Source organism: Myxocyprinus asiaticus, chromosome 28 (genome assembly GCF_019703515.2).
Source record: "Myxocyprinus asiaticus isolate MX2 ecotype Aquarium Trade chromosome 28, UBuf_Myxa_2, whole genome shotgun sequence".
Lineage (NCBI taxonomy): Eukaryota > Metazoa > Chordata > Actinopteri > Cypriniformes > Catostomidae > Myxocyprinus > Myxocyprinus asiaticus.
The window spans coordinates 11,628,684-11,643,148 of record NC_059371.1 but is presented as its reverse complement, the minus strand read 5'-3'; the positions used below and the strand labels follow the sequence as shown (position 1 = coordinate 11,643,148).

The 14,465-nt window shown below is 38.2% G+C and overlaps 1 protein-coding gene across 1 annotated transcript in view; it reads left to right on the top strand.

Annotated features, from left to right (window-relative positions):
- The window catches only part of LOC127419247 (sterile alpha motif domain-containing protein 10-like), a 128,196-nt gene extending 122,415 nt beyond the window's left edge, over window positions 1-5,781 (top strand). Inside the window, exon 5 of the mRNA XM_051660509.1 lies at window positions 2,159-5,781. Within this exon, the coding sequence (XP_051516469.1) occupies window positions 2,159-2,181 (23 nt within the window). The 3' untranslated portion in view covers window positions 2,182-5,781. The remainder of the gene's footprint in view (window positions 1-2,158) is intronic.
- The last annotated feature ends 8,684 nt before the right edge of the window (window positions 5,782-14,465 follow it).

Below are 14,465 nucleotides of genomic sequence, written 5' to 3'. Positions count from 1 at the left end.
GCACACCGCTACACAAAATAAACTCTCATCATTTGTAATAACACTCTTTGTTTCATTCAGGTCTGTGGTGCCCAGGCTCTCTCCCTTCTATCTGCGGTGTGTCTCTATTTATGCCGCTCTCCCCGTGCTCACTGAAATTAGAGACAGGTGTTAGACATCATTTAGCTCAGGTGTAAGCGCCCTTACCGCTTTCTCTCTCTCCGGAGAGATGCTTGACCACGCCCCCGCTGCCACACCATATATATATATTACAAATGTATTTAATAATTATAACTTCTGCAGATAAAAAATTAATATTGCTGGTGTTATAATGCATTATGCTCTAAGGTATAACAATGAATATGTAAGTACTATAATGTATTAAAATTCTGGTTACAATTATTTATGAGAAGTTATAAAATATTATTACGCCGTATTATGAGACATTACTAATGCATTATAAATATGGGCTTCATAGAAAGCATTACCGAATTTGTTATTTCTGAAAGATTATTTTAAGTATAAAATTCACACTAGTTTTGACTGCCCTGCTGAAAAATCCAAAAAAAAAAAAAAAAAAGGTTTTAGCTGCTTTAGCTGGTCTCTCAGCCTTGCCAAACTGGTGGTCGGTTGGTTTAACTTGTCAGCCAGCTGGTCTCCCAGTTTGACCAGCCCAAAACCCTTCTTAACTAGACCAGCCTGACTAGCGAAAACCAACTTGGTGGTTAGTTAAATCCAGTCAACAACATGAGCTGGTTTAAAGGAATAGTTCCCCCCAAAATTAAAATTTTCGCTTCATTTACTCACCCTCATCAGTGCTGGTTCTAGCCCTTTGGGGGCCCTAAGCAAAACTTTGTGTGGGGGCTCCCCATCAGTGTGTCCGTAACCCCAAAAACGATCACCCCACTCATTAAGCCTGTCTCAAAGAGCAGTTTTGTAGTAAACAACATTAGTATTTATTATTTATTATACTGACAATAAGCCAACGGTATATAAGGTGCCAATTTTCAATAAATAAAAGGAAAAGGAACACAAGGCCAGTCTGCAGGGTCAGTTGGCAGGGCACTTGCTGGCTGTACATTACTGGGGTTTGCACTTGTCCCTGCTTTAACTAGTTGTACATTACCGGCGTTTCGCTGGTGCTGCTGCATGGTCTTACTGATGAACTTGAGAACTGTCCCAGAAGGCAGATAACAATTTGATACTTCATTTTTTTTTTTTTTTTTTTTAATGAAATCCAATTTTGATTGACAGCTAAAAAACACTCTAGCACCATCTAGCTTTCTGAAAAATTATCACCGTCGAATGCTTTTCTGATTGCAAAATTTACCAGAAAATATGAATGCTATTTTTTCTCAAGAAATCTGAAGTAAACATATAAGCATATTTCTGTAAATGCGCACAGCTTTGTATATGTCTTTCTTTTGGCCTTAGTTTTTGGGCAAAAGAAGGTATTCAGTCTGATATCATGATAATGACATGACTGTGGCGACATTTTTGCAAAGTGATATTATGAGTTTTATATTACGTATTACGGCAGTTCTGAGGTGAAATGTCCACTGTATGGTGCTAAAAGCAAGTTAAATGCTCTCCTAAACAGATTAGGTTTTTACATGTAATGCTCTATCAGATTTTAAATAAACAAAACCTACTTTCTCTTCCCTACCCTAAACCTTAAACCTAACTGAAAAGTTTTTGGTGTTGTAGCGCCTCAAGTGGTCATTTCACTAGGAAACAAAAATGTTGGCATAGTAATATGATTCTTTGAGACCAGGTTGAAGGTATCTCAACAGCCTTTGCATTCGAAGCATGCATAGAATGTCTTAAAATGCTGTCTAGATAGACAGCTTACTAGGTTTTGTAAGAGAGCCGTTGTGTATCTCTGTATTCCATAGTACGCGCTGTGGACGCCTCAGGCAGCTGAGTACTGGATTTAGTCTGGTTTTGTGTGTTTCCAAAGCTCCTAAACATCTGAATTTCTGCCTCATAAGACAAGCATCAGATGATGGAACGGGTGTAGAGGGATTTCGAATAGATGACTAGGTAAAGCCAGGGTCGATGAATGAAGGTCTAACAAGACAAGTTCTATGATGCCTGTATACACAGTATATGTATTTCCTACATTCACATGAATAATGAATGCTCTATTTCATTCTCCTGTCTCTGTCTTTCTCTCCAGCTTCCTTTGGAAACCTGTCTTAGCTCGTGTATCCTTTTGGCAGCTCTCTCCACTTCCCGACGGGAACAGGAGGCCCTGTTCCAAATTGATAGAGATTGAGACAGAAGAGAGAATATGCCTGGCTGGAGCTGTGAAGAAGAATGTTAACTCTATACCAATTTAACAGACAGGACTGTCTTTTTATGCACATCTGGAGGGGGTTCAAAGACTCAGAAGGAGACAATGCCAGACTCTGGAACTGTATTATAGCGATAAGATTCAAGTTTCAACTCATCTCTAAAATCCCTAGAGCACCTACCAGAGCTTTGTCAGACAACAAGGATAGGTCGACTTGATATGGATTGGACCTTGGATTGGCTGGTGGTCAACACCTCTCTGTAGACTCTTGAGTAGATATTGGCTCCAAAAATAAGCTTGAACTGGGATCTCAGATCATTTTAAAGGAGCAACTCATTTTAGCAGCCTTGATTCCCTGAGATTTAAAGTGTTTGGATGCCTGACAGCACTGCTCTTTTACCTATAATAATTAGCTGAACATGGACATAGAATAAATACTGTCTGTAAATGTCTTGCTCATACCTCTCACGATAGATTGTATCGTTCCAACTACAGATATAGGATAAATTAGATATAGAACAGGGAATGCCCAGAGGTTTGAATATCCAATATTTTCTTATCCCTGACTTCTACGCTACAGCACCAGCTTGTCCCATATAGTTCTTTCTGATTCTGATTCCAGTGGGGTGTTCACACTGTCATTGATCTGCAGACATAATGTGACCAGAAGTCACAGATTCTCAATAAGAGTGTAATTTGAGGTAATATAAGCAGCAGCAACATTTAGCGATACAAGTTCAACTTTATAGAAATACATAGCAATGCGATGTAGCGACCACCAAGAAGAGTGAAGACATTGAAGGTCACAGGATCCTCTGCCTTATGCAGTGAATGTTGGAACATCTACTACCAACAGCAACTTCCAGCGATTTAATTGCTGTCTATGTGAACGCCCCTTAAAGGAATATTCCAGGATCAATATAAGTTCAATCAACAGCATTTGTTGCATAATGTTGATTACAAGAATAATTAATTTCGACTCATCCCTCTTTTTCTTTAAAAAAGCAAAAATCGAGGTTACATTGAGGCACTTACAATGGAAGTGAATGGTGCAAATTTTTGGAGGGTTTAAACAGAAATGTGAAGCTTGTAATTTTATAAAAGTACTTACATTAATTCTTCTGTTAAAACTCATGTATTATTTGAGCTGTAAAGTTGTTTAAATCATCATTTTTGCAGTAATTTTAGGGTTAGGGATTGTTGACATTACATCGCCCTGGCAACAATGTTGTAAAATTAGCTATAACTTTACACAGAAAGGTTAGTAAGTGATTTTATCACACTAAAATCATGTTTACTTGCTTATTGTTAATGTCTTGTGGCTTTACTTTTGAAACAGTATTTTATACTTTTGAATATTTTATCATTTATGGATTGGACCCCATTCACTTCAGTTGTAAGTTCATCACTGTAACCCATATTTTTTATTTTATTTTTTATTTTTTTTAAAGAAAATGACAGACAAGTAAAAAATATTTTTTGTGGGAATCAATATTACGCCACAAAAGCTGTTGATGGAGCTTAACTTGTATTGAACCTGAAATATTCCTTTAATATTTATTTATTTATTTTTTTAGTTAAAGGGACAGTTCACCCAAAATGAGGGTGATGATAGATGATGACTGAATTTTTATTTTTGGGTGAACTACCCCTTTAAGGAAAATGTGTTTAAAAATACTGTATCAGGGGTTAAATTGGGCCGGTTTTAGAGTTCCCCCACCTCCGAAATCCCCATTTAACACCTGACTGTTTCTAAACACTGAATGTTAAACCGGCACACTCAAAAACCAACCGTCAAAAATAATATTTCTTCTCATGAGATGTACGTTTGTTTCCTTGTTCCTGCTGTTCCCTTCATGAAAGCACTGTTGTATATTTTGATTTCTGTGTCATTTTGAAATAATATTATGTAAAATATGTTGCTGTTCAAGTTTTCTCCTAATATAAAAATAATATGTCTGTATAACTATGAACATGAAATTTTCTGCAGATTATGGTACTTACAGTAGGAACAATGTGTCTAGATCGTCATTATTTAGAAAAATCCCAGTTGTCTCTGTTTACAAAGCAATAATATAGAGTGGCACCACAGGTCTGCTTGACCTGATAAAGACTGTTTTCAGCTAACTTAAAAATCCCAAACTTCACAGAACCTTCACTTTAGGCCTGAAACTCTATGTAAGTACAGACGTAAGAACACAAATGCTTCTAGCTACGCAAGCTTAATTTCATGCATTGTTGCGTTACAAAATGTGTCAGAATGCAATTCAAAATGCAATGCAGGTATGTCAAACTGTCTTCGTTTATAGTCATTTCTCTTCCAGGTCAACTACTGTCATGGCAGAGCAACAGTTTGAAGAGAATCTTGCTGAGAAAGTTAAAGTTACATAAACTGTCAACATTTTTATAGCTAGCGACCTAGTTTAATAGCCTAAAAATCTGAAGGTATCTCTATCGCCCCCTTATGTATGGAGGTTTGTTGCAGCCACATTAACACAAGAACATGTTTAAAAATGTACAATGGAATCTTGCTTGCAGTGCGTTGTTCAAGCATTCGTGCCTGCATTTGCATACTAGCATAGAGTGTTTCTGGCCTCAGATTCCTGATCTGTCCCTCAAATCAGGATACTTTTCAACAGAGAATTTGTTTAGTATGATAAAGGATCTTCACAAACCTTCACCAAACTTTAAACTCTTGCTGAATTCTTCATCTATACTGCCATTACGGTGAGAATATAGTTCTTTTTTGTTATTTTGTGTTTATTTTCCCTGAACGCTCCAACACCAGTCCACACTGTGATGCCAGTAGCATGTTTATATTAGAAGGCTACAATGTCTTTAATGACAATGAATTTTAAAGAAATAGGGGCCTGGTTTACTGTAAAGTCTTATTTTGACAGCAGCCAAAATCTAAAAGTGATTGTTTGAGGTTTAGTCCAACTAGCTTTAGCACAAGTTCCAACATGTATTCAAGGCTGACAGAAATCTAGCCCCCTATGACATAAACCAACTGAGTACATCCAGCACATGGTTAAAAGTGTTTATATGGGACTGATGGGACAGAATGTCACATTATGAAAGATGGTTTTCAGGAGTGTTTTGCTGATTGCTTGAAAAGGAAACTAATCACCATTTTTTTTTTCTCTAGACAAGAGAAGGTTCATTTCAATCTTGTTATGCAAAAAAGTGAGGGCGGGTGGATATTGGTTGTGTAATTGCTTGATACCAAGATAAATATACAGTATATTACAGTACATGTTGTGGCAAAGACAGCTGTATGCGTGTGTTTTGGAATAAAGTTTTGAAAATATAGATTACTCTTATGTATCTATTCTCTTTTACTATTGTTTTGTGATTGTTTGAAACAATTATAGTATGGGCCACTGAATGTAAAATAAAGCCGGCGCCACACTAGCAGACACCAAACAACTCGATTTTGGCCGAGGGTGTCACACATGCAGACTGTTTTGCAGAGATCTTGCTCTCTTCAGTCTGAGGTATGACACCAGTCGCGGACCTACCGGGGTGGCAAGTGCTACCCTAAGAAAAGCATTGCCACCCCATCTGCCACCCCAGCATTTAGTATCCCAAATTATAAATATAAAATATACACTGGCAGCCAAAAGTTTGGAATAATGTACAGATTTTGCTGTTTCGGAGGGAAATTGGTAATTTAATTCACCAAAGTGGCATTCAGCTGATCACAAAGTACAGTCAGGACATTACTGATGTAAAAAACAGCACCATCACTATTTGAAAAAAGTAATTTTTGTTCAAATCTAGACAGGCCCTATTTCCAGCAGCCATCACTCCAACACTTTATCCTTGAGTAATCATGCTATGTTGCTAATTTGGTACTAGAAAATCACTTGCCATTATATCAAACACAGCTGAAAGCTATTTGGTTCATTAAATGAAGCTTAACATTGTTGTTTGTTTGTTTTTGAGTTGCCACAGTATGCAATAGACTGGCATGTCTTAAGGCCAATATTAGGTCAAAAATGGCAAAAAAGAAACAGCTTTCTCTAGAAACTCATAAGTGAATCATTGTTTTGAGGAATGAAGGCTATACAATCCTTGAAATTGCCAAAAAACTGAAGATTTCATACAAAGGTGTACACTATAGTCTTCAAAGACAAAGGACAACTGGCTCTAACAAGGACAGAAAGAGATGTGGAAGGCCAGATGTACAACTAAACAAGAGGATAAGTACATCAGAGTCTCTAGTTTGAGAAATAGATGCCTCACGTGTCCTCAGCTGACAGCTTCATTGAATTCTACCCGCTCAACACCAGTTTCATGTACAACAGTAAAGAGAAGACTCAGAGCAGCAGGCCTTATGGGAAGAATTGCAAAGAAAAAAAAAAACACTTTTGAAACAGAAATTCAAAAAGAAAAGGTTAGAGTGGGCAAAGAAACACAGACATTGAGAAGCCTTTATTTTGGTCACATGTTATACATATGTTTTTTGCATATATACAGTGAAATGTATTTGTTTTCACATATCCCAGCTAAGCTGGGGTCAACCATGATACGGCACCCCTGGAGCAGATAGGGTCAAGGGCCTTGCTCAAGGGCCCAACAGTGGCATCTTGGCAGTGCTGGGGCTTGAACCCCTGACCTTCTGGTCAGTAACCCAGAGCCTTAACTGCTGAGCCACCACTGCCCCCCATTGGACAACAGATAATTGGATAATTGCTTTTGTGGGATCAGCTAGACTGTAAGGTGCGTGAGAAGTGCCCGACAAGACAGCCACATCTATGGCAAGTGCTACAGGATGCTTAGGGTGAAATGTCACCTGAGTATCTGAGCAAACTGACAGCTAGAATGTCAAGGATCTGCAAAGCTGTCATTGCTGCACGTGGAGGATTTTTTGATAAGAATTATTTGAAGTAGTTTAAGAAGTTCTGAATTTTTTTTTCAAATTGTAATAGTAATTTTTCACGTTATTAATGTCCTGACTATACACTGTGATCAGTTGAATGCCACTTTGGTGAATAAATGTACACATTTCTTTCCATAAGAGCAAAATCTGTACATTATTCCAAACTTCTGGCCACCAGTGTAAATGCAAGTATATTATAGTTGATGCTGATGTAATGTAAGAGATTATTTATGTTGAACTGTCTCAACTCCAACCGAAAGCAAAAACAACAACAGCGGTACAATTGACTATTGTGGCCGATTGTGTGATTGACATCTGCAGCGTGTGCACAGTGATTCTGTGAGATTATTTTTGATATAGGGAGACCAGGGCTAATTATCACATGGGGAAGTTGTCACAAGGGCTATATTTTAGCAACTATTAGGAGAGTTAAAAGTCTAATTACACAAAAGTGTGCTTTCTGTAGCAGTGGTTTTGCATGCTGGTTTAAAAGACCTATTTCAAAACCCTTTTAATTTACAAATTTGTAAATTAGATCAGGGATGATCACATGAATGTTCTCATTAATCCTATGCCACTGGTTCAGTAGAGCTGTTCAGGTTGTAGTCCACAAACCCAGAAGAGAAGTCACCATGGGTTACCTAACTTTTCCTGTGGGTTTTCATAACAGGAGTTTTAGATTTATGAGTAAAATAAGGTCTGTGGTAAACATTACTTGACACGTGGACATTTTCTTTTACAACATAACTTACACACAATCATACCTCAAATGTGAACTCTGAGAAATATTTAATGGAGTAAAAAGTGTGACAACTAGCACACGTCAAGCTAAGGAACATTTAGAATCTGTAGATGTGTTCAGTAGATAATGTCTTGGTGCACTGTATATTGATATTTTGTTATTTATATTTAATGTTATGTAAGAATGCAAAACATAAATAAATAAATAAAATGCATTTTAATGTAAGCAAACAGTAGCACAAGGATTACTTTGTGGCCTCTCTGTGGTAATGCAACTATCACAAATTCATGGCCATTTGTAATTTGATAAAGACTTAATGAACTAGTACTTGTTGCAATGAAGCTTGGTATCTTAATGAAGAACTATGCATGTGCGGTTACTTTGGTGTTGCCACCCCTCACAGTCCTCATGCCACCCCCTTGCCACCCCATAAATTATTTTCTAGATCCACCCCTGTATGACACACTTGCCGATACAAAATGGTGGAAGGGTGACAAACATACCAACTCTCTCTGATTCCCTGTCATGTGGATCTCACCGAAATAACAACAGGAATACCGCATGAGCATAAACAATTGTAATAGAGTGATTTGGATGTGATTCATGGATTATCTTTACCTTGTGAAGTGCATGATTTTGTATTTATCCCCTCAAGGTTTGCCGTAGATGCGTATGTCCATATGCAGCTTTCCTTGAGTAAAGAAATTACGTTCAATAAAAATAGACTGTTGTGGCTCTGCTTATGTCATTTTAGTGTATGAAAAAATGCAGGAAAAAACGCTTGGTGACAGAATCACTAAGGAGTACTGTCAGCATTTGTAATGATATGCAGCAATGAAAATGTTCAGATCAGCTTAACATATTGTAAGTTCTTAAGTAAAGAAGCAGCTCACTGGTCACTTGACGAGAACACAAGACCCCATCTCGCCGACTTTTTCAAGCAAACATAATGTGGGGTTTTTTTTTTATTCAGTTTTTGAAGCCATTAACTCAGCAGGGAGTCCCGATGGTGAAGTCATTAATGACCTCCCGCTGAACTCGGAGAATCACAACATGTGGAGGCTCATGCTACTCTCCACCATCCACGCATAGCTTACCATGCACCCCATTGAGAGTGAGAACCACTTAATCATGACCACGAGGGGGTTACCCCATGTGACTCTACCCTCCCTAGCAACCGGGCCAATTTGGTTGCTTAGGAGACCTGGCTGGAGTCACTCAGCACACCCTGGATTTGAACTCACAACTCCAGGGGTGGTAGTCAGTGTCAATACTCGCTGAGCTACCCAGGCCCCCAGTTTAGTATGTTTAATTTTCACTCTTTTCCCTAAAACATTTTTTTTCTTTATAGTCCTCCAACACTTTCAAGCTCCAAAAAGGACATAAAGGCAGCATAAAGGCAATCCATATGCAAGTCTCCTGAAGTGATACGATCAGTTTTGGGTGAGAAATAGACCAAAATGTAACTCATTTTTCACTATAAATCAAGTGCTTCTTTCAGGAATGCACCAAACAGACTGCAGATGTCAAGATGTATAGTGAAAGAGCAGTTTTGGTCTGTTTCTCACCCAAAACCGACCAGATTTCTTCAGATGACATGGATTAAACTACTCGATTTTTATGGATTACTTTTACTCATTAGCACCTTTAACCTCTCATTCTTAACTAGTGACAACTCTTAAAAGTACAGCTTGATGAGCATCCCCTTAATTCCCATGGCTGCCATCTACTTCTTTCACTCTCTCAGTATCAAATATAAACACCTCCTTAGCCCCTCTCATGGCTCTTTGTGCAAATTACAACAAACACCATTAACACAAACCACCTCTTTAACTCATTCTCTTCCACCATCTGTTCCTTCGTACCCTTGAATCTCTAAGAAGAAAATTCAGAGACTCATTTCTGCCTGAAGTCCTGCGCAGAGAGTAGGCTATTGCATCTGGCGCGTAGCGCACCTTTGAGCCTGTGAGTGTCACTCATGGAAGCAGCTGTCACACAAACAGATAATTAAAGAGCGGTCGATATGCACCGCCACCTTGAGAGGCAATTACCGTGCGACATGGAGTGTTGCAGCTGCATAATTATGTGTGTGTTGAGGACACACACAAATGTACGCATTATAAGCAGCCTGTGACATTATGTGACAATATCTGACAGAGGGGTTATGTCTCATTGGCTGCCACATGGCAATCAAGTGGTGGCAATACAGAGGGCAGTTAGAGCAGTGGAACACTGTCCAGTGGTATTCCGAGAGCTGGCAGCAGTCTGGCACCTAAAAATATTCTGATAGCCACCACCACTGTCTGTTAGCACTGTCTGCCTCAAAACTGCAGTAATACTGTGTAATTATGCCTTCTAGCGAAACGAGAGGACAAGACTGTCATCAACAGGGATGGAATGGGACTAAAAATACTGTCTATACCATTTGGGACTGGATTTAAAAAAAGAAAAATCATATTTCATTTTTACATTTAAGTCATATCATAAGTTTTAGATGCATTCTTATAATTTTAGCTCATAGGAGACATGAAATATAATTAGGCATAGATATTTTGTCCCATTTCTCATTGCCTAGAGAGCAACTTAAGTAAAAACTGTTTCATGTTACCCAGCTCTCCCCTACATAAAACTGTCAAGACTTCCCTTTCAATCACTTGTTTTTAAACTTGGTTTTGACTGCTGCCAGCCCAAGACAAGTCAGCCAGCTCCCCGGGAACAGTCCTGGTGCTCCCATATGGCTAATGCATTCCTGGCCACCACAATGTCATGATTATGAAATATGGAATTTTCTTAGAGCCCAGTAACTAGTATTAGTAACAACAGGCCTTACAAAATCTTAAGGGTTTACTTTATTTTTACTTTAAAATTCTCTTATCATCATTTACTCCCCCTTATGCCATCCCAGATGTGTGTGACTTTCTTTCTTCTGCAGAACACAAATTAAGATTTTTAGAAGAATATTTTAGCTCTGTAGGTCCATACAATATAAGTGAATGGTGGCCAGACATTTAAAGCTCCAAAAAGCACATAAAGGCAGCATAAAAGTAATCCATACAACTCCAGTCCTTTTTTACTATAAATTGTCCTCCCTGCCCAGTAGATGGTGATGTGCACGGAGAATGCGAATCGGTAAACACAAAAAATTGTGAAAGTGTAAGTGGAGATTTATAGTAAAAAAGGACTATAGGGGACCTGGGTAGCTCAGTGAGTACTGACGCTGACTACCACCCCTGGAGTCACGAGTTTGAATCCAGGGCGTGCTGAGTGACTCCAGCCATGTCTCCTAAGCAACCAAATTGGCTTAGTTGCTAGGTAGGTTAGAGTCACATGGGGTAACCTCCTCGTGGTTGCTATAATGTGGTTCTTGCTCTCAGTGGGGCATGAGGCAAGTTGTGCGTGGATGCCGCGGAGAATAGAAAAGGAAAAAAAAAAAAGGATTATAAATGATAGAATGATATAAGAGTGTTATTACCTCATATATATTTCAATGCACGGTGTAGTCAAGTACACTTTCTCTATGTTAATGAGATGATTTGGGTGTCTGGATTTCCAAACTCATAAGTTCCTAGGCAGACTTGAAGGCAGCATAAATCTATATATTTGAAGCAATAGCGATTAATTATATTAAAAAAAGGCAGTCCACAAAACTTCTTGTGTACAAATGTTCCTTGCTATATTCATAAAAGCATTTCTTTTATGTTTCATTATTCATAACACCCTGTGTGACAGGGCTAATACAGAACTGGTGAAGCGCAGCATGGATGCAGATGTACAGTATCTCTGTCAGTGAGCTTGAGCCAGGAGCCTTTATTTGGGATCCCTCAACTGTTCTGTAAGTGTGATATATTACTGTACTTCCCTCATGGGTTCTGTACATTTTGTGCTTCACAAAACACATGTTAAACACTCCAGCTGTTTGAGATGAAAGTTCTCTGTGATCGATCATCACTTTATCAAACACATACTAGTCAGCCATGTAATGCCCCCATGTCTCTCTTATTTATCATCTAACTCTTCTCTCTCCTCTCCTCTATAACCACTAGGCCATGACTCACAAGATGAGTGCACACCTGATAGTAAGCTGACCAGTCAGTGTTGAGAAATCTACTTAACGCTGTTCATTATCTTACACTAGTCTGCTTAATGAACAACATGTCTGTTCCATAAATCAGAACCACTGGAAGTAGATTTATGCTCTGTTGATCCATATTCATCCATAACCATTCATTTCAACTGCATTTTATGATAGGATCAGGGTGAGAGAGATAGGTAAAGGGAATGAGAGAGAGAGAGAGAGAGAGAGAGAGAGAGAGAGGATTCATAGGATAATAGTTTTCTTTTAGAACAAACAATTTAGAATAAATGAAGATAAAATAAAATATTCTAATTATTAAAAAATTATTATTGATATTTATTAATGTAAATATTTATATTTGCATGATTCTGCATAATATCTATAATAATAATAATAAATATACAGGTGCATCTCAATAAATTAGAATGTCGTGGAAAAGTTAATTTATTTCAGTAATTCAACTCAAATTGTGAAACTCGTGTATTAAATAAATTCAATGCACACAGACTGAAGTAGTTTAAGTCTTTGGTTCTTTTAATTGTGATGATTTTGGCTCACATTTAACAAAAACCCACCAATTCACCATCTCAAAAAATTAGAATATGGTGACATGCCAATCAGCTAATCAACTCAAAACACCTGCAAAGGTTTCCTGAGCCTTCAAAATGGTCTCTCAGTTTTGTTTACTAGGCTACACAATCATGGGGAAGACTGCTGATCTGACAGTTGTCCAGAAGACAATCGTTGACACCCTTCACAAGGAGGGTAAGCCACAAACATTCATTGCCAAAGAAGCTGGCTGTTCACAGAGTGCTGTATCCAAGCATGTAAACAGAAAGTTGAGTGGAAGGAAAAAGTGTGGAAGAAAAAGATGCACAACCAACCGAGAGAACCGCAGCCTTATGAGGATTGTCAAGCAAAATCGATTCAAGAATTTGGGTGAACTTCACAAGGAATGGACTGAGGCTGGGGTCAAGGCATCAAGACACAGACATGTCAAGGAATTTGGCTACAGTTGTCGTATTCCTCTTGTTAAGCCACTCCTGGACCACAGACAACGTCAGAGGCGTCTTACCTGGGCTAAGGAGAAGAAGAACTGGACTGTTGCCCAGTGGTCCAAAGTCCTCTTTTCAGATGAGAGCAAGTTTTGTATTTCATTTGGAAACCAAGGTCCTAGAGTCTGGAGGAAGGGTGGAGAAGCTCATAGCCCAAGTTGCTTGAAGTCCAGCGTTAAGTTTCCACAGTCTGTGATGATTTGGGGTGCAATGTCATCTGCTGGTGTTGGTCCATTGTGTTTTTTGAAAACCAAAGTCACTGCACCCGTTTACCAAGAAATTTTGGAGCACTTCATGCTTCCTTCTGCTGACCAGCTTTTTAAAGATGCTGATTTCATTTTCCAGCAGGATTTGGCACCTGCCCACACTGCCAAAAGCACCAAAAGTTGGTTAAATGACCATGGTGTTGGTGTGCTTGACTGGCCAGCAAACTCACCAGACCTGAACCCTATAGAGAATCTATGGGGTATTGTCAAGAGGAAAATGAGAAACAAGAGACCAAAAAATGCAGATGAGCTGAAGGCCACTGTCAAAGAAACCTGGGCTTCCATACCACCTCAGCAGTGCCACAAACTGATCACCTCCATGCCACGCCGAATTGAGGCAGTAATTAAAGCAAAAGGAACCCCTACCAAGTATTGAGTACATATACAGTAAATGAACATACTTTCCAGAAGGCCAACAATTCACTAAAAATGTTTTTTTTATTGGTCTTATGATGTATTCTAATTTTTTGAGATAGTGAATTGGTGGGTTTTTGTTAAATGTGAGCCAAAATCATCACAATTAAAAGAACCAAAGACTTAAACTACTTCAGTCTGTGTGCACTGAATTTATTTAATACACGAGTTTCACAATTTGAGTTGAATTACTGAAATAAATGAACTTTTCCACGACATTCTAATTTATTGAGATGCACCTGTATATATATATATATATATATATATACACACACACACACACACACACACTACCGGTCAAAACCTTTGAAACTCTTGACTAAAATGTTTTTCACGATCTTAAAAATCTTTTGATCTGAAGGCATATGCTTAAATGTTTGAAATTAGTTTTGTAGACAAAAATATAATTGTGCCACCATATTAATTTATTTCATTATAAAACAAAAATATAATAAAAAAAAAAAAAGTTTTTGAAATTGATGACTTGGACCGAATAGTCCAATAAGTGCCCAACATAGATGGGAACTCCTTCAATACTGTTTAAAAAGCATCCCAGGGTGATACCTCAAGAAGTTGGTTGAGAAAATGTCAAGAGTTCATGTCTGCAAATTCTAGACAAAGGGTGACTACTCTGAAGATGCTAAAATATAACACAGTTTTGATTTATTTTGGATTTTGTTTAGTCACAATATAATTCCCATAGTTCCATTTATGTTATTCCATAGTTTTGATGACTTTACTATTATTCTAAAA